This window comes from Balaenoptera borealis (assembly GCF_965194805.1).
Source record: "Balaenoptera borealis genome assembly, chromosome: 19".
NCBI lineage: Eukaryota > Metazoa > Chordata > Mammalia > Artiodactyla > Balaenopteridae > Balaenoptera > Balaenoptera borealis.
In genome coordinates, this window is record NC_138878.1 from 18,896,110 (window position 1) to 18,913,330 (window position 17,221).

The following is a 17,221-nucleotide window of genomic DNA, read 5'->3' on the forward strand; positions in this document are numbered from 1 at the left end:
TCGGTGGCCCTAGCGCTGTTTCTCTCTGTTTTCCTACTCTATCTTGTTTGTGTCCTCAATATGATTCCCTCTTGGTGACACAATGCCTGTGGCAGAACCGGCTTCTCATTGCTGGCCAGAGGGTGGATGTCTTGCCAGTGGCTCTCCTCTAAACGTGAGGAAGCATGGTTTCCATAAACCCCAGCAAACCTCCCTCATGTCTCACTGGTCAGGTTGGGCCCTTTGGCCTGGGCTGATCAACTCAGCCTGGCCAGCGGAGAGGACCTCCCTCAGACCAGTTGGTTTACTCTGAAGCTTGGGCTGGGGTCAGGTTTCCCTGAACACTCAGGCCTGTGGGATGGACCCTGAATAGATCATGGGCTACTTTTAAGGAGGTAGGAGGAAAGAATTGGGGGATGGGCAACCATATGAGCCGTGATCACAAAGTTGTTACCTTTAGTATCTGAATTTTGGTCCCTTCTGCAATGTCCTGGGACTTCCTCCCTCTCCCCTCCCCTACAAAGCCTCCCCCACTTATTCGGGGGGGCGGGTGCTGGTCCTCACACGTTAGTCTGCTCTGGTGTCCCTGCTGAAGTCTGATGCCTGAGACCCCTCAAGGCGCTGACAACTGCCCGTCTGCCCCTGCTGTTCTCCCGGGCGCCGTGCATTTTCCTGCTGCTCTGCCAGGCACAGCTCTTCTGCGCTGAGGGCGGTCGGGTGGTCTCAGGGACTAGGGGAGGATGTCCCCCTCCAGTCTGTGCCCCGCCCCATCGTTTGGGCCCCCAGGCAGGGCTGCTTGAGCCTGTCATCTTCAGAGCGCCTTCCTCCACGCCCATCCTGCCCCCTCCCCCAGGTGGGAGTCAGTTCACCACCCGTGGCGGGGGCAGCTGCAAACCACCCTCTCCACCGGCCTCTTTTCCCCGCCTCCCCTTCTTTAGTCAACAGGCGGAAGACCCCCAGCTGCACACAGCTCAGGCACCGCCACTCCCCTGTAGCCCGCCTTGCCAAACCTAGTTCTGAGTGGATCCAAGATGATATTCAAGACGGGTGGAGGATGTTGAAAGGAATTCCTCTCCTGGGCCTTTGAGGGTCACCCCGCAGCTGCCTGGTTTGTTTCCTCCAGCTGCTGCCCCTCTTCCCGCTCTTCCCTGCTCATTTCCTCCAGGGCAGAGGACAGATGCCAGGTCTCTCTCACTTGTGGGCTGCTTCTTCCTTTCTTTCTTTTTCAGTTATCACTTTAAATATGTAGTAATTCTACCCCCACCCCTACCCCGAATTGAGAACTAGTATGTTGTTAAATTTTGGAAAATACAGAAAGAGATAAAGATAAAGAAAAAAATGTCTCCCATAGTCCTACAGTTCAGAGAAAAGCACTCTTAACCTTTTGGTGGTTTTCTTTCCAGTCTCCTTTCCAAAATGTGTGGATGAATACTCTTGAAAGTATGGTTGGGTTGTGCTCTATGCACAGTTTTATATCCTCCTGTTTTCATTGAATAATGAGAATTTGATTATGAGCATTTTCCATGTCATTAAATATTATTTTATAGCCTCATCTTTCAGTTGCTGTGTGGTTTTCTGTTAGATAGATGTACCATGACTTAGTTTTTCATTATTTTTTAAATAGTGCTACAGTGGGCAGCCACGATTATTTCCACAAAATAAATTTCTAGAGGTGAAACAGGTTTGCTGTTCCACCTCCCAGCCTGAGCGCTGTCCGTGCTCTCAGGGGACAGGCTTCATAGCCCCTTCCTTGGCTTGGAGTTCAAATCCCAAATGAATTCTCCCCTCGGGCAATGCCAAGATACTTGCTGCATTATACCATCAACCGTCCCTGGGCAGCGGGAGGTCGGAGGTGTTTCGGGTCCTTGTCGTCACTACCCGCCCAGTATCATGTGATCACACTATGTCATGGTGCCCTTGGCACTGCCCTTTCAATAAAAGCAGTGCCCAGATGTTTTGGGGGAATGGCACAGCCCAGGAACTTTCTCATGAGATAATAAAACGCTTACAACTCTCGTTACAGTGGGAAGATGCCTGAAGTGGACTATGTGGTCCTCTCGGAATGGTTTGACTGGATTGTGAGGAACATCGATGTGTCCATTGACTTGATCGGTGAGACAGTCCCTCCCTGGCCTCCCTCCCCTGGGCCCAGTGAGGAGGTGGTTGGCTGGGCCCCAAGCAGCAGGGGCGGTGGGCAGGGCCCTCACCATCAGCGATTCTTCCCCTACCTTGACTCAGCCTTCTCCCAAAGGGCAGATAGAATCTGGGGCTTTTGGTCCCTCCTGGAGAAGCACCCTGGCCAGTTCCTCAAACTGCTTTCCCCTCAGTCTGTTGTGATATGATGGGTTTTTTCTAGTTTGTAAAGGAGGGAGGAGGGACAGAACCTGGACAGTTACTGAGAGAGGCCGGGTGCCAGGCCCTGTGCTAAGCTCTGTCAATGTACGGAACCTGTTCAGCTTCACGGTGACCCTGTGGGGCTGGTGACGTGGAAAGAGAATGAAAGTCAGGATGAGGGTCAAGATGCCTGTCTGGCCACACAGCTGGTCTGCCTCTCCTGCTCAGGGCTGCTGGCAGATGTTTCTCTCCACGCCTTGCCCACACGCCTTCCTTCCCCCTACCCCTCACTTTCACTTCCAAGCCATGAACAGAGTAATTAAAGCCCCATATATGTTTTTTAAAATCTCAGTTTATCTCCAGACCACTCCTGAGACCTGTTACCAGAGGCTAAAGATGAGATGTAGGGAAGAGGAGAAGGTCATTCCACTGGTAAGAGCCCCTTTAACCTGGGGAAAGGTGCAACTTCATCCCAGCCTGGCCCCACCCTCTGTGAGATCATTGTGCTGTTGTTGCAGGGAGAGAAACAGGAACTGAGCACGTTGGAGGGTGAACTCTGACTTCCTCTGAGCTGGAGACCCTGTGCGGTGTCCAGGTCTGCTTCACTTCCTGTGGCCCCAGACTCAGTGGTGGGCACCCCCGGGGCTCAGAGGCGTCCCTTCTCCCGTTCCCGCCCAGGTGTCCCCCGGGCTTGTTTGGTCCACCTCCTGAAAATTGCTTGCCTTTGTGCCGTCCCCTGGATCCTCGCTAGGACGTGCCCACTTGCTCGCTGCTGCATTGCCAGTGCTTGGCACAGTGCCTGGCTGGGAGGTGAAACTCACTAGTGTCTGCCCAGTGCCTCACCCTTCTGGGTTCTGGCTCAGGGCCACATCAACTCTAGTCAGGGCTGTCTTAGCAGGCTTGGACTGCTCTCCTTGCCCTGGTCCCTCACTATCCGCATCCCCCTCAGAAATCCATCCTCCACACTGCTGCTTGGGTGATGTCTCCAGTACAGAACACCACACATGCAATTCCCTAACCCCACCTGCTTCGGTGCCTCACCACTGTCTAGGATAAAGTCCCCACTTGTAGCATGCCATCCGAGATCCTGCATGATTGGCTTCATCCGCTTCCACTCCCTGCCTTTCGTGCTCTGGCCATAAAGAACTAGTTGTGGCTACACATGCTCTCGCTCTGTCTCTTCCCCTCTCTCCCACTCTCCCCCTCTCCCCCTCCCCCTCCCTCTCCCCTCCCCTCCCTCTCCCCTCCCTCTCCCCCCTCCCTCTCCCCCTCCCCCTCCCTCTCCCTCTCCCTCTCCCCTCTCCCTCTCCCTCTCCTTCTCCCTCTCCATCTCCCCCTCCCCCTCCCGCTCCCCCTCCCCCCACCCCTCACCAGGGAGTTACACAAATGTACCTTTGCCATAGTGGTTTATTTTGCCTCAGGTGTCACCTCCTCCAAGAAGCTTTCTCTGACCTTCCCTCTGTTGTGGTCCCCCAGCCTCTGTGCTTATTATGATCACAGCCATTAGGACAAATATTCTGAAACTATTTCTTTATGTGTTTGCTCCCCATCCCTCAGAAAACTACCATGAACTTTTTAAGATTAGATCTTATTCCCTCTGCGTCCCTAGAATGTGTCCCAGGACTTGGCACCTAGGGGTTGCGCAGTTAATATTGATCGGAATGCCCCATGTGAATGCCACTGGAAGTACACAGACAGAGGCTGGGCAAGCATTTACTGGGATATCATGGGGGTCTGAGCCCAGGATGGGCTGGACTGGGGTCCTAGAAGGCCAGTCCAGCTCCTGAGGCCCTCCCAGCCTTGTTTGCCCCAGGCACCAGCAAGGTGGATTCCAGCCATGAAGGCCCAGGCCTCGTTCTGGGCAGCTGCTTTGAAATCTGGAGACAGGAGTGATTAGAGTAAGGGTGAAATGGGGCGGGTCTGGGCCAAGCTGGGACGGGGCACAGCAGCTCTGTGCAGTGACCCAGATGTTCGGAAGAAGTGACAGATCTGGAGTCCTTCCAAGTCATTGTCCAGGACATTGTCTTAATGGTTTTGACAAGGCCTCCAGGACAAGTCTGTTGTTGCCAAGGGAGAACTCGGTGGTGGGTAAAGAGGCAGCAGTGTGGTTTACCCGAGAGCCTCAGGGCTGGGAGTAAATTGCTGCTTGAGGAGGTGTTTGCCGGCGGCTGAGAGCACCCGGGCCTGCCTGTGGGAGAGTGCCATCCAGTCCTACCGGATGCGCAGGCATGGATGCCTTAGGGGTGGGTCCGGGCCTCTTTTCCCTTGGGTTTCACCTTGTCCTCCTTCTGAAGTTGGCCCTTAAGCTTTCAAGGATCCACAGGTTACAAGTTGTCTGTTGGGGTGAGAGCAGCCGAGTGGGGCTCCTGGGCCAGTGAGGGCCGCAGTCCTCTTGGTGGGAAGGACAGAGGGAGGGTTCAGAGGCTTCCCAGGCACCCTTGAAGGAACAGAGGCCCTGCTGATGGAGAAGTGGCAGGAAACGAGAGCAGCCAGGTGGGAGGATGCGTCCAAAGTGCCAGTGGAGCAGAGTGCGCTGGAGGGATGGGCGGGTGGCCAGAGGGACGCTTCTGACTGTTGCGACACGTGGGCTGGCCGGCAGAGTGCTTGGCCGCGTTTATCATTGTCCATCTGAGCCAGGGTGGCTGTTGCGGGTCCTTAGTCCAAGCCACTGCCCTGTGGTCATTGACATTCACCTCACCTGCCCCTGAGACCCCTTGGTGGGGAGAGGTCTGCTCCCTACGTGCTCCTGACAGCCCTTGCATTTTTCCCCCCTCCGGCAGGAATACCTGGATGCTATTCACCACCTGTACGAGGAGTGGCTCATCAAAGGGAGCCTTTTCCCCGTGGCGGCCCCTGTTCTGGTAAGCCCCCCTAACAGGGCGGGAGACTTTTCTAGAAGGAGGAGCGACTCGGGGGATGTCGGTCACTCTGCAGCTGGAGAATTTGAAAGAAGGAAGCGGGGAGGGTGGAAGGGACTCTGTCTCACAGTCCCCGTTCTGGACTGAGCCTTAGTGAGCTGGACAGACCTGGGAGAAGGTGACCTGTCCCAGTGTCATTACACCGGTGGCACAGTAGCATCTCACTTATCCAGCATTGTCAGCAAAGGAGTGTTCCGGATGGCCAGAGCCCCTGGACCTGGGTTTTGGCCTTAACCGCTTGGGGTGGTGGTCTTTCTGACGTGCCTGTCCCTTCTCCAGTGGGTGGCAGGCCCAAAGCCTCATTGCACCTTTTCTTGGTGACCCAGGGCATCTGAAGGAACGTCAGTTGCTGTTCTGGTCTGTCACACAATGATGCCCCCTTAGGAGGTGCTGAGGTGTGTAGGACTGTTTGCCCCAGGCTACTAATGCCTTTGAATTCCCGTGTTTGCTTTTTACCCTCCTTTCTCCTGCTGGCACTCACCATTTCTAACTGTGTTGATGCTTCTGCCCCATTAATGTTTCCCCACTTCCTTGTCCCCTCGTTTTCTGATTCGCTGCTGCCGACTTTCTTTAGGCAGGCCATCGGGTCCCTCGGACTGTTAGGAATGCGTGTACAGTGTGGGATCTGAGGGAGGGCCGTGCACAAACTTGTGTGCATGGCCTTGGGGACATCTGTCTGGGCTGCTCAAATGCTGTACTCATGGCTCTTCCAGGCAGTGAGGTTGCTGGAAAGTGAGACATTACTGTACTGGATTTTTAAAGAAAATTTATTTTTTTTCCCTCATTATAGAAAAATGGTTGATATCAAATGATGAGAAAAAAATCATTCATGAGCTTGCCGCAGGGACGACTATCGTGGATTCTTAAGTGAAAATATAGTTGAGAATGTGGATTGACTTAGAAACGGGAGCTGTTTGGCCCTAACCTTCCTTTTTCTCTGCCTGTGACCTTGGGCTTCCCTGCCTCTCCCTGCCTCATTCTGCCTGCCCCCGTCTCTCTCTCTTCATCAGTGAAGGGAGGATGATGTTGAGGTCAAGGGCAGCCCTGTGACCTGTGTGTTTAATTTCCAGGTGATTGAGGCTGACCACGACATGGAGAAAATGTTAGAACTCTTTGAACAAAACCGGCACCGAATACTAATTCCAGAGGATCGGAAGCTTGGTCCATAGGACGGGGAAGATCATGCCAGAGAAATGCCCGCTGCTGCCAAGTTAGCTCTCACGAGCAATTTGGAACAATCCACTCTCAGGAGGGCTTTCTATCTGGGCACATTTGTCTTCCTAATGGTCTTCTCTCCTTTACCAGTGTCTTTATCCTGGGATTCTGGCCCTCGTGGGTAGATGACATGATGGGACCATTGGGTTTGTCGCGGCCCTTTGGTGTCGCAGCCTTGCATTCCCCCGGTGCTTCTCCCGGTGGTTTCCCACCTCTGGATTCCTCTAAGTTAGGGAAGAGCCACCTGACTGACCCTGGGCTCATGGTCTCTAGCCCTTCAGACCATCCTCAAGGGCGTGGTAGCGGTCTTACACCCCAGGGGAGGAAGTTGAAGCTCAGACAGGCTAAGGGACTCCCCGGGGTCACACAGCCAGTGACAGTGGAGTCAGCACCATTCAGACTTTCGGTGACTCCCAAACGATCAATCTCTTGCCCCAGGCTGCCTCATCCCAAGAGCCCTGCCTTCCCTGCTGGAGAGCCCTGCACGTGCGTGGGAGTGTGTGTGTGTGTGTGTGTGTGTGTGTGTGTGTGTGTGTGTGTGTGTGTGTGTGTGTGTGTGTGTGTGTGTGTGTGTGTGTAGTGGGGGCAGCGGTGCATGCAGCCAGCATCATCATTTTCTCCTGATTTGAGCAGCTCCTGAGGACAGTTAGCATTTCTAGACTTTCACAAAATTGTGCGGTATTTGGCTCGAGCCCAGTGTTCAGTGATTCACTAGCATGAGGCTGATGTGGTACTTACCACCTCGTCATCGGGACTTCCCCATCCTTAGAAGAATCATGGTTTGGCTCCTGAATGGTGCTCGGTCTTCTTGGTGACGAAGGTCCTGCTTGAGCTGCTGCTGATTCCCTGGCAGGGCAATGGCCTGTGGCGCCAGGCTGGTGTGCCCAGTGCTGTGCTGGGGCAAGGGGCTGCCAGCCTGGCTTCTGAGGCTCCCTTCCTCCATAGTGGCCTTGTGTGAAGAGCTTCACCCTTGGAATTCCTGGGAGTTTGTGGCCCAGGGGAGAGACACAGTGGCCTTACGTCTTTTTGAAATGTTTTTCCATCCAAAGGGACACCATGGGCCCTAGGGCATGAACCATCTTTATTAGTTCAGAGAATATCTTAGCTCCGCTCAGCTGTAACAGTGCACTGAAGGCACGGCTGTCTCCTGAGTCAAGTAGGAAGCAAGAGAAAGGAAGAACATTCTCTTCGGGGACAGTCTGGGCAGGAAAGTTGGGGCTGGCAAGCAAAGGCTCTTGGAGCACTGGAGCTCCTGAATTTTGGAGGTGGGTGGGGAGAGCTTCCAGAAGGCTGTTTGCAGACACGGGGAAGGATTGATTATGAACTTAGGGAAACAGGCCTTGGCCTCTCCCGAGTGGTGGTTGGTGTACCTGAAGGTTGGAAGGCCTCGTCCCAGCCTCTGTGTGAGTGTGGCTCCTGTGCACGCAATTCTCTGACGCTACATAGGTGAGAGGTGCCCCTGGTGGCCCGGGCCCAGAGGCAGCGCTAGGAGGGCAGCACTCTGGCTTCCGGCCCTTTCTGGCTGGACTGACTCCTGGGCCGTGTGCACAGGGTGAGGGCGGGAGCCCGGTGGGGATGTGTCTCTCAGCCCAGTTGTTGGTGATGGACCAGAAACCTGGGGGAGGCAGCGCCTCTGCTTCCAGGCATCTGGACATGCCGGGACCATCTTTGGGCCTTTGCAAACAAACAGTCCAATTTCCCCTCAATTTGAGCATCTGTTTTGGGGGAAATGTGATTTAAAAAAAAAAAAAAAATCTTGCTCTGTGATAGCCAATAAATCCTTCACTTAAAACCTGGTGATAATTTTGGAGTGCTTCCTATGCCAGTGATTCTAGGTCCCTGCAGCATCCTTGTACCAGCAGGGTAATGTTTTAATTTTTAAACACTGTGTTCCTAACGGGATGTCCAGGTCCGTAAGAGCTCTCTGTCCTCCCACCCCGGCATCTTGGAGAGGATGCTATATGTACCCACAGTGGCTGGGGCTTGTCGCAAAAATCTCCCGGCCCAGAGATGTCACAGGAAATGGCTGGAGCCCAGCCCACCAAGGGTTGCTCTCCCCCATGTGGCAGGCAGGGCTGGTGGTGGCAGGGGTCACAGAGCAGTTATGAACACTGCTGAGAACCAGGGCAGGGAAAGGGCAGATGGCACGTGGTAGGCACGGGGCCCAGTTCCTCCAGCAGAGGGAGGCACTCCCCAGGGACTCCCAGGAATGGCTGTGAGGAGCGTGGCAGTGCTTGGCAGGCCCTTGCTAAACATGGACCCTGGGAAGTGCTGTCACCCAGCTTGTTTTTCCCTTTCTGTTTCTCTTCCTGCCTCTTTTCTTCCTTTCCACCTGAGCCCCTCACCTAGATGAGATGTGCCCCCCTGCCTGGGGAATGCATCAGTCAGAGACCCTTCCTGGGACTCCCGCAGGCTCCCACCATCTGACCTGTGGAAGGAAGGATTGAGGTATTTATTGCTCTGAGAGCAGGTAGGAGATGTTTCCAAAACCTGTCTACCCCTGGGTGCTATGGAATCTGCTTCGCCCTCATTTTCCTAGAGCCTGGGGCCGGATGGGGGAGCTCACTTCAAATGCTCACACATCTGCGGAATGAGTAACACTCATCCCCTTGGCCTCGTCACCCTGAAGAGTTACAGTTATTAAAATAATTGACAAGCTCTTGGAGACGTCAGCCCTCCACTGTTGAGAATCTAATAACAATAATATTGTGCCCAGTGTCTCTGGGCTTTGGCAGTGGATTACTTATTTACCAGAGGCCCCAGGGTCACTGGCACATGCTTTCTTTTCCTAATAACCCCAACCTTGTGGCTCCCCTAAGGCTGGGGTGAGCTCTGTGTTCCTCTAGTTTCCGTAAGATGGTGAACTTGGCAAAAGCTGTCATTAAACAGAAGCTAGGAGAAAGCCAAGCTTGTGGAATCAGAATGGGCATTGGCATTTATTGCTCTTTTCTTGAATTTCTGCATTTTTTGGCTTTTTCTCCTCCAAGACTGGGGTCCGTGGAACACAGGTGTCCTGGGAGATAGTAATAGGTGCTCTGAGAAAAGAGGGTTCTGTAGTCCAGAAAATTTGGGAAACACCACCTGGGTACTCTCTCTGAGATGCACAAGGTACATTAGCCTAGATAAAGTCAAGAAGTCCTGCAATAAAAACACCTTCTAAACTTTTTTTAGCCAGGGACTCTCAAACTCACTTGACAGTAGAGCCTCCCATTTGGGGAATATACATTAACAATCTCCAGATGTGCTAATGTTCCTTGGAACACACATTGGGAAGCACTGTTTTAGGGGGCCTGCAGCTGCTGATGACTCCTGGTTCTGTGTCCTTTGGGATGCTCTAGCTCATGGTTCTCTAACTTCAGAGCATCTGAGTCCTCCGGTGGGCGTGTTAAAACACGGACTGCAGGGCCTACCCCCAGAGTTTCTAATTCAGTAGATCTGGGATGGGCCTGAGAATTTGTTTTCTAATGACTTTCTAGGTGATGATGAGTCTGCTGGTCCAGGAACCACCCTTTGGGGACCACTTCTCTTAGCTTGATGTTTTCTAGAAGTGGACATCCAGGAGTTCCAAGAAAACTTGGCATGTTGTTGAACTTCTCCTGAGTGTTGGCTGTCTTATCTGTTGAATGGGAGCATTGCTCACTTCCTAGGGCCGTGAGGATAACCAGCCTGGCGTGTGGAAGGGGCCCAGAGCAGGACCAATTGCTGAGTTTTAAATAAATCGTACCTTTGGGGATCCAGATGTTGAAACATACTATAAAACTTCTGTAATTAAAACAGTATGGTACTGGTGCATGAATAGACAAGTAGACCAGTGGAATAGAATAGAGAGCCCAGAAATAGATCCAAGTACATGATAGAGGTGACATCTCAATGATTATTGGGGGTAAAGATGGATTTTTAAATAAATGGTGCTGAGATGACCGAGTAGCCATTTGGAAAAAGAAAATAGATCCGTATCTCACATCATACCCAAGAATAAAATTCCAAGTGGTTAGGGATCTAAATGTAAAAAATGAAACCATGCAAGTACTAGAAGAATGAATTCTTCTTCTTTAAAACCTTGATGTAGGGAAAAGTTTGTAACTATAATTCAAAATCTAGGAACAATAAAAGATTGATAAATCTGACTAAAAAATGTGTATGACAAAACTCATGTGGAAACAAAGTCAAAAGACATGGACAAAGTGGGAGAAAATATTCACAATGTATATCACAAAGGGCTAATATTCGTGAAGAATTCTTAAAAATGGACAAAGAACCAAAACTCCAATAGAAAAATGAGAAAAATATCCAAACAGAAAATTTACAAAAAAGATTATAAAAATGGCCCTTAAAAATATGAAAAATACTCAAATTCACTCAATTAGAGAAATGCAGATGCTATGATCTAAATATTTGTGTCTCCCCCAAATTCATATGTTGAAAACCTAATGTCCAAGGTGATGGCGTGAGGAGGTGGGACCTTTGCAGGGGGGTGATTAGGTCATGAGGGTGGACCCCTCATGAATGGGATTAGTGCTCTGATAAAAGAGACCTCGCAGAGCTCCCAAGCCCCTTCTACCATGTGAGGACACAGGGGGAAGTTGGCAGTCTGCGATCTGGAAGAGGGCCTTCACCAGAACCCAGCCATGCTGGCACCAGGATCTTGGACTTGCAGCCTCCAGAACCGTGAGATATAAATTTCTTTTGTTTATAAGCCACCCAGTCTGTGGTATTTTGTTAACAGCAGCGCAAACAGACTAAGACAGCAAATAAAAGAACACTGAGATACTTACCAGACTGGCAAACACACAAACATATATATCGAAACACATCCTGTTGTTGAGGCTGTGGGGAAACAGTTACTCTTACACGTTACTGTTGGGCATGCAAATTTCGTATACCCCTTCTGGAGGGAAATAGGGTAACACCTGACACACTGCATATGTACTTACATCGCAATCCAGCAACCCCACTTCTAGGACATGAAAGCGTATATATGTACAAGGTTATTTATGGCAGCATTGTTTGTAATTGCAGAATAATTGAAAACAACCTAAAGACCCATATACAAGAGAGTGGTTAAATAAACTATGGTACATCCACACAATGGAGTAGTATACAGCTGTGAAGAAGAACAAGGAGGATCTCTCTCTGAATGGATGTGATATGATTTCCAGGACACACTGTTAAGGGAAGAAAGCAGTGTCCAGATGAGTATCTATAGTATGCTAGCCTAAGAAAAATATATAGATGCATAGGAAGTACAGGAAAGGCAACCCAACTAAATAGATTGGTGGGAAAAGGCTGGAAAGAAGGGAAAAATGGGATCAGGGTTGCTGGGATGAGAGGGGAGTACACTCCTGTGAATATATCATTTTGTATAACTCTAACCATAGTAATGTCTCACCCCCCAAATAAATAAATAGTTAAGATGGAGTAGGACGTAGGGGGAACGGAAGATGGAATACAAACAGATGAATCACGAGTAACAACCACACTGAAGGTGCTGGGAAGAAAAGAACTTACTGAAGTAACCTTGGAAAACAGTATCTTGATTGGATACGAGAAGAGTAAAGGTAAAAATTATTTTACATAAATGCTGAAAGATAGTTATTAGAAGTGTTTCTCGCAGGGATATGTTTAGCAGTTCTGAAACTATACTAGAATCGACCAATATACTAGAATTGAACAAATAAGTAGTCTGTAGATTATGAGAGCTGGGTTTCTCACCGTTAGAGAATTTGAGTTTGGTGTTTTCTTATGGCTAGAGTGAGGTTAGACATTTTTGGCAAGAATGCCACCATAAAAAAAAAAGATGCTGTGTCTTCCCTCAGTGCATCTTATCAAAGGATGTATGATGTCCATGCATCTTATTACTGGTGATATTTACCTGCTCATCCCTGGAATAAACTACTAGGATCTCTGGTTCCTTGTATTGGAGAGTGATGTTTAGAGACCAAGATCTAAGTGCCAGGTGTACTCATTGTTACTGGGTGTCTGCTTCTAAGCCCACTCTTGGGACAGAGTTAGGAAACACATGTATGTGTACTAACCTACTGATACACACACATAGCTATATTTCTGTATCTAACTATATATAATTTAAAAACCATGAGTTCATATTGATACCTCTGATTCTAATCCAACACCACAGAGTGAAAGTCATGATGGAACATAGGTTTTAACAGGATCCTCCGGCAGCTGGATGGAGCTGACTGCGGGAGGATGAGGGCAGAGGCTGGGAGACCAGGAAGGGGGCTGGCGTCCTCCCGGGATCTGAGTGACAGGCCTTGGTAGCTCAGTCGAGGGGCTCAGGCCTCTGTGGAAGGAGGAGGGACATGGTCAGATTTGGTCCTTGTTGTGACAGAGAGCTATGGTTGGATGAAGGATGTGAGAGAAAGGGAAATCAAAAGTGATTCCTACCTTGGGCTCAGCTTTCAAGTAGATGGGGAACACTGCGGGGCAGGAACACGGGGAGAACAAAAGTTCTGTTGTGGTTTGGGACTGAGCATGCTTATTATGTTAACGATCAGAAAATAACGAATAAAAAATGGTCAGGGGCTGCGGGTCAGACCCAGAACTAGGTGCCCTGGTTGCCATGATTCCCAGGTCCGTACCCCCTCCCGCTTCATCCCTTCTCCCGAGGTTCCTGACCCTCTGTGTCTCCAGCCCAGCCTGTTCCTGATGTTCTCCTTCCCCAGGATGGAGGCTTATGGCTAGGGTCTGCTCTGACCATCCCTGCCCCCGGCCCCCGCTTCACTGGCTCCAGACACTGACAGCTTACCAGCCTGAGTGTCGACTGCTGGGTGCTGTGCTGAGTAATTGGCATGGGTGGGTGGGAGGAAGGATGGATGGACGGATGGCTGACTGGCCAGTGCCTCTCTCTTCCCAGTGCAGACTGCTTCCCGATTTGTCTCGAAAAGCCTGTGTAGGGCCCGGCCAACTGTCTGATTGGGAGGGAGGCGGGGCCAATGCTCCTTAAATCCTTCCCACCTGTGGTCCCCCTTGATTTGGGGACTGAAAATGGTGGGGTCATATGCTCAACTCTGGGGACAGCAAGGCAGGTGCCAACATTTATTAAGCACCTGCTGTATGCCCAAAAGGGGCCTTTACCACCACCCTCAGAATGCAAAGCTTCCCCACTTCACAGATGCAAAGCCGAGGGGCAGGCCCTGGGCAGGTGCCACCTGCCACCCCATAGAGAGGGTCTTGGCTTTCTCTTGGGGCCCCCATGAGGACTGCCCGTGTGTGTGTGTACGTTCCTGGACACACCCACTTGTGTGCATGCATGTGTGCATATGTGGGGGCACAGGTGCCACCTGCCACCCCATAGAGAGGGTCTTGGCTTTCTCTTGGGGCCCCCATGAGGACTGCCCGTGTGTGTGTGTACGTTCCTGGACACACCCACTTGTGTGCATGCATGTGTGCATATGTGGGGGCACAGGTGCCACCTGCCACCCCATAGAGAGGGTCTTGGCTTTCTCTTGGGGCCCCCATGAGGACTGCCCGTGTGTGTGTGTACGTTCCTGGACACACCCACTTGTGTGCATGCATGTGTGCATATGTGGGGCAGGAGAGGCTGGTGGAGGAGGCGCCCCCACTCCAGGCAGCTCGGATGATGGAGCCCCCAACGCTGGATGCAGAGCAGGCCTCTGAGCTGACCCTGGGCTCCCAACTGTGGCCTTGCTCTCTGTCGACCTGAAGTTGGCTGAGAGAAAAGGGAGGCTGACAGAGGACCCTGAACAGATTAAGAGTGTATTACACGTCTGGTTGTCTACACATCTCTCTTTTAATCTGCTCTGTGACAGGTGCCTTAAGGATGCTGAGGGAAACTGCTATTCAGAGATGCAGGATGATTCTCCCAAGGTCACACACTGAGCTGGGATGTGAAGGGGACAGGAAGCCCCCCTGAGGTCGGCACTATGCACACCTCACCTCATTAACTCTTCTTAGCCTCCTGTGAGGTAGATCTGACACCACACCCACTTTGAGACGAGGAAACATGGCTCAGAGAGGTGCAGTGAGTGGCCCAAAGTCACACAGTCTATAGGTGGCAGTGTTGGGACCTGAGACCAGCTGGGATTAGCAGGTTTGTCCCTGTGGCTGACAAGCTGTGGGTTTGGCTGCTGTCCCCACTGTGGTCCCAGATCCACCATCTCTCCAAGTGTCACCTTCCTGGCAGAAGAGCAATTGGCTTAGTCAGGTGTCTGCCCCTGTGCCATCCAGGGGTGACAGTCTCAGCTGTTGCTCGTGTAGTATCCTCGTGTGGCACCTGGCACCTCCAGCCCCTCCGGGGGGACGTAGTGAGCACTGGGGGGCTCTTGTACATGAGAGGGGGCCTGAGGAGACCTCCAGAGCTGAGTGATTCTACCGTCTGGGCTGCCACCCTCACCGGCTGGCTCTGGCCTCATGAGAGGCTCTGATTGTCCATTCTCCTCAACCCCTGGGCCAGGGGAGCCCCCGGGGTGGCCTGCTGGAGTTGGGGGTCTGAGGAGGTGGGCGAGGTACTCACAGAGCTCATCCATCTCAGAGGAAGCACTTGGAGGTGCAGCTTCTGTACCAGGGGTGGCCAACTCCAGCTGTGCTTCTGGCTTTGAGTCCAAGGAATTCTCTGACAACTGGGGGCCTGGCACCAGGCAGAGCTGGCCGGGAAAGGTGACCCCTTTGCTCTCAGGAGCTGCGCTGGGGACCAGGGGCTGCTCGCTGCTGCTACCTGCGGGGGCAGTTGCCTCCCCTGGAGGTGGGCTGGGCCCCAGGCCTGGGCTCTGGAGTTGCTTTCCCTTCAGGCTGCTCAGGGGATGGTCCCTGGGGAACAAGGGTGTCTGGTGCAGCACAAGGTCGCTGTAGCAGGTCAGGAACTCCTCACTGTCCGAGCGTGTGCTGGTACGGCGCTGGGGCCCCAAGGAGACCGGGGGGCCAGTGAGGGGGCTGCTGGGGGCTACTGAGATCTCAGGCAGGCTAAAGGCCACAGGCAGAGAGCGCTGACCATCAGGGCTTTCAGCCAGGGCCCTCTCAGTCCTTGCCCCTGCTGAGGGGCCTGGGCTTGACTGGGCCTCCTTCAGGCCCCTGTGGGTCTTCAGCAGCCCCCTCTCTGAGCTCGGCCCGCAGTGGGGCCCGTCCACTTTCTCTCTGCCCGGCCCGAGGAGCTGCCTGCCCGAGGTTCCGAGAACGGCCTCACACATGACTCTTGTCAGGAAGATCTCAAACACCATCTGCTTGGTGTCCTCCTCGCTGATGGCCTGGACCAGTGAAAACTCGGCCTCGGAGGTGGCCATGTAGCCCAGCCTGCCCAGAATGGTCTGCAGTGTGTGTTCAGAAAGCACAGGCCGCACCCAGTAGACAAAGTTCCCTGTGTATGTCTGGAACAAACAGAGTTGTTTGTTAGAGTGGGACACGTCTCAGCAGAGTGGCTGAGAGGGGCCAGGCAGGACCAAGGGCTGATGTCCAGGGCACAGAGGCTCCTGAGAAGCAGGTGGGCCAGGGCATGGGGCCAAATGGAAACCTGGCCCACAGTCATGTCACCCCTGTCCCATTTTACAGAAGGGCACACTGAGGCCAGAGGCAGGACTTTTGTCTCAAGTCACACAGCAGGAGAATGACTGAGCCAGCTGGTGTCCTGGCTTCCGGCCCAACAATCCTGGCCTGGAGCTAGAAGAGATTAAACCTTTCCAGTGGCTTTCCACAGCCAAAATCTTTCCCTTGTTTCTTGTGAGCTCCTTGGTGCTGTCTCTTTAGAGAAGCAGTACATCCTAGTGGTTAGGAGCTGCACTGCCTGAGTTTGAGTCCTGTCTGGGCTGCTTATTAGCTGGTGACCACAGATAAGTTGCATTAACCTCTTTAGCCCTCAGTTTCTACATCTGTAAAATGGGACCAAAGTCAGTGGGCATGACAGACGACACACTGTTCCCCCCAGAGGCACAGCCCTGGTCCCTCCCCGAGACCCCCTCTCTCCGGGGCATGGCGGTGCCTACCTTCAGGGACCTAATTTCCTTCCTCCAGGGAAACAGGAGTAGGTTGATGGAGATCAGCTCTAGGAACTCCAGTGCCTGCACCAGTTTGTGGCAGATGTGCTGGGCAGAGCTGGGAGCCCCCTGGGAGTGAGTGGTCCCCAGATCAGGGGCCACATCCTCAGGCAGATAGAGCTGAGGAGGGACCCCTGTGACCAGCAGCCGCTGGGCCCTGCAGGTGAGAGCTGCTTGCCTGCAGACCCCGAGCCGGCCCTCCCCTGCCCTGTCCAGGTAGTAGCTGATGAGGTCATCCAGGAGGGTCTCAAGAGCATCCTCGTCTGGGCCTGGGGGTCGGGGCCAGCTCATGGCGGCTCCGAGAGACTGGATGTGGACGAGAGTCCTGTGGGCCTCCCAGGCCAGGCCCAGGCTGGCCTGCCTCTGTCCCGCCCCACAGCTCAATCAGGAAGCCGAGGAGGAAGTTGTGTTAGCAAAAGAGAAAGCTGTGCACGGTGTGGCCTGCCACAGCTTGTCACTCTGGGGCTGTGTTCATCTCCTCCCAGTGGAGCAGAGCCAAGGTCAGTCTGGGTTCTCGCCTTGCCCCAAGAGCAAGTGGGAAAGCACAGCAGCGCCTGCATCCTTCCACACCCCCTCTGCAGCGGTCGCTGCCCGTGCCGCCCGGCACCCTCAGCCTGCCCTGATGTCACCTGCGCAGGCTCCTGATGCCTCCTGCTTGAGAGCCTTCTTTGGCTGGTGTGCGGGCTGCAAGTGCCAGGGAGTTAACACCCAGGGGCAACCCTCAGCCAGCCAAGGAGGGTCAGTGGATAGAAACCCCAGCTTCCTGCCCTT

At 52.8% G+C, this 17,221-nt stretch overlaps 2 protein-coding genes across 12 annotated transcripts in view; one reads left to right on the top strand and one right to left on the bottom strand.

Annotated features, from left to right (window-relative positions):
- Positions 1-10,220, top strand: part of TK2 (thymidine kinase 2) — an 85,421-nt gene extending 75,201 nt beyond the window's left edge. For 4 of the 11 annotated variants that reach the window (XM_082369062.1, XM_082369064.1, XM_082369061.1 and 1 more), the window contains 4 exons: positions 2,003-2,091; positions 2,666-2,745; positions 5,094-5,174; positions 6,302-10,220. In XM_082369062.1, coding sequence (XP_082225188.1) covers positions 2,003-2,091; positions 2,666-2,745; positions 5,094-5,174; positions 6,302-6,400 — 349 coding nt within the window. In that variant the 3' untranslated portion in view covers positions 6,401-10,220. Of the gene's footprint in view, positions 1-2,002; positions 2,092-2,665; positions 2,746-2,831; positions 2,909-5,093; positions 5,175-5,557; positions 5,627-6,301 lie in introns of all 11 variants that reach the window. The other 7 variants (XR_014237778.1, XR_014237779.1, XR_014237780.1 and 4 more) reach the window with 7 other exon arrangements.
- Positions 10,221-14,198: 3,978 nt separating this feature from the next.
- On the bottom strand, positions 14,199-17,011 carry LOC309617147 (uncharacterized protein). The gene is made up of 2 exons (XM_082368999.1): positions 16,400-17,011; positions 14,199-15,787 (listed from the first exon to the last, which is right to left on the bottom strand). Exons 1-2 carry the CDS (start codon positions 16,739-16,741, stop codon positions 14,666-14,668), a joined length of 1,464 nt encoding a protein of 487 aa, XP_082225125.1. The 5' UTR covers positions 16,742-17,011; the 3' UTR covers positions 14,199-14,665.
- Between the last annotated feature and the right edge of the window lie 210 nt (positions 17,012-17,221).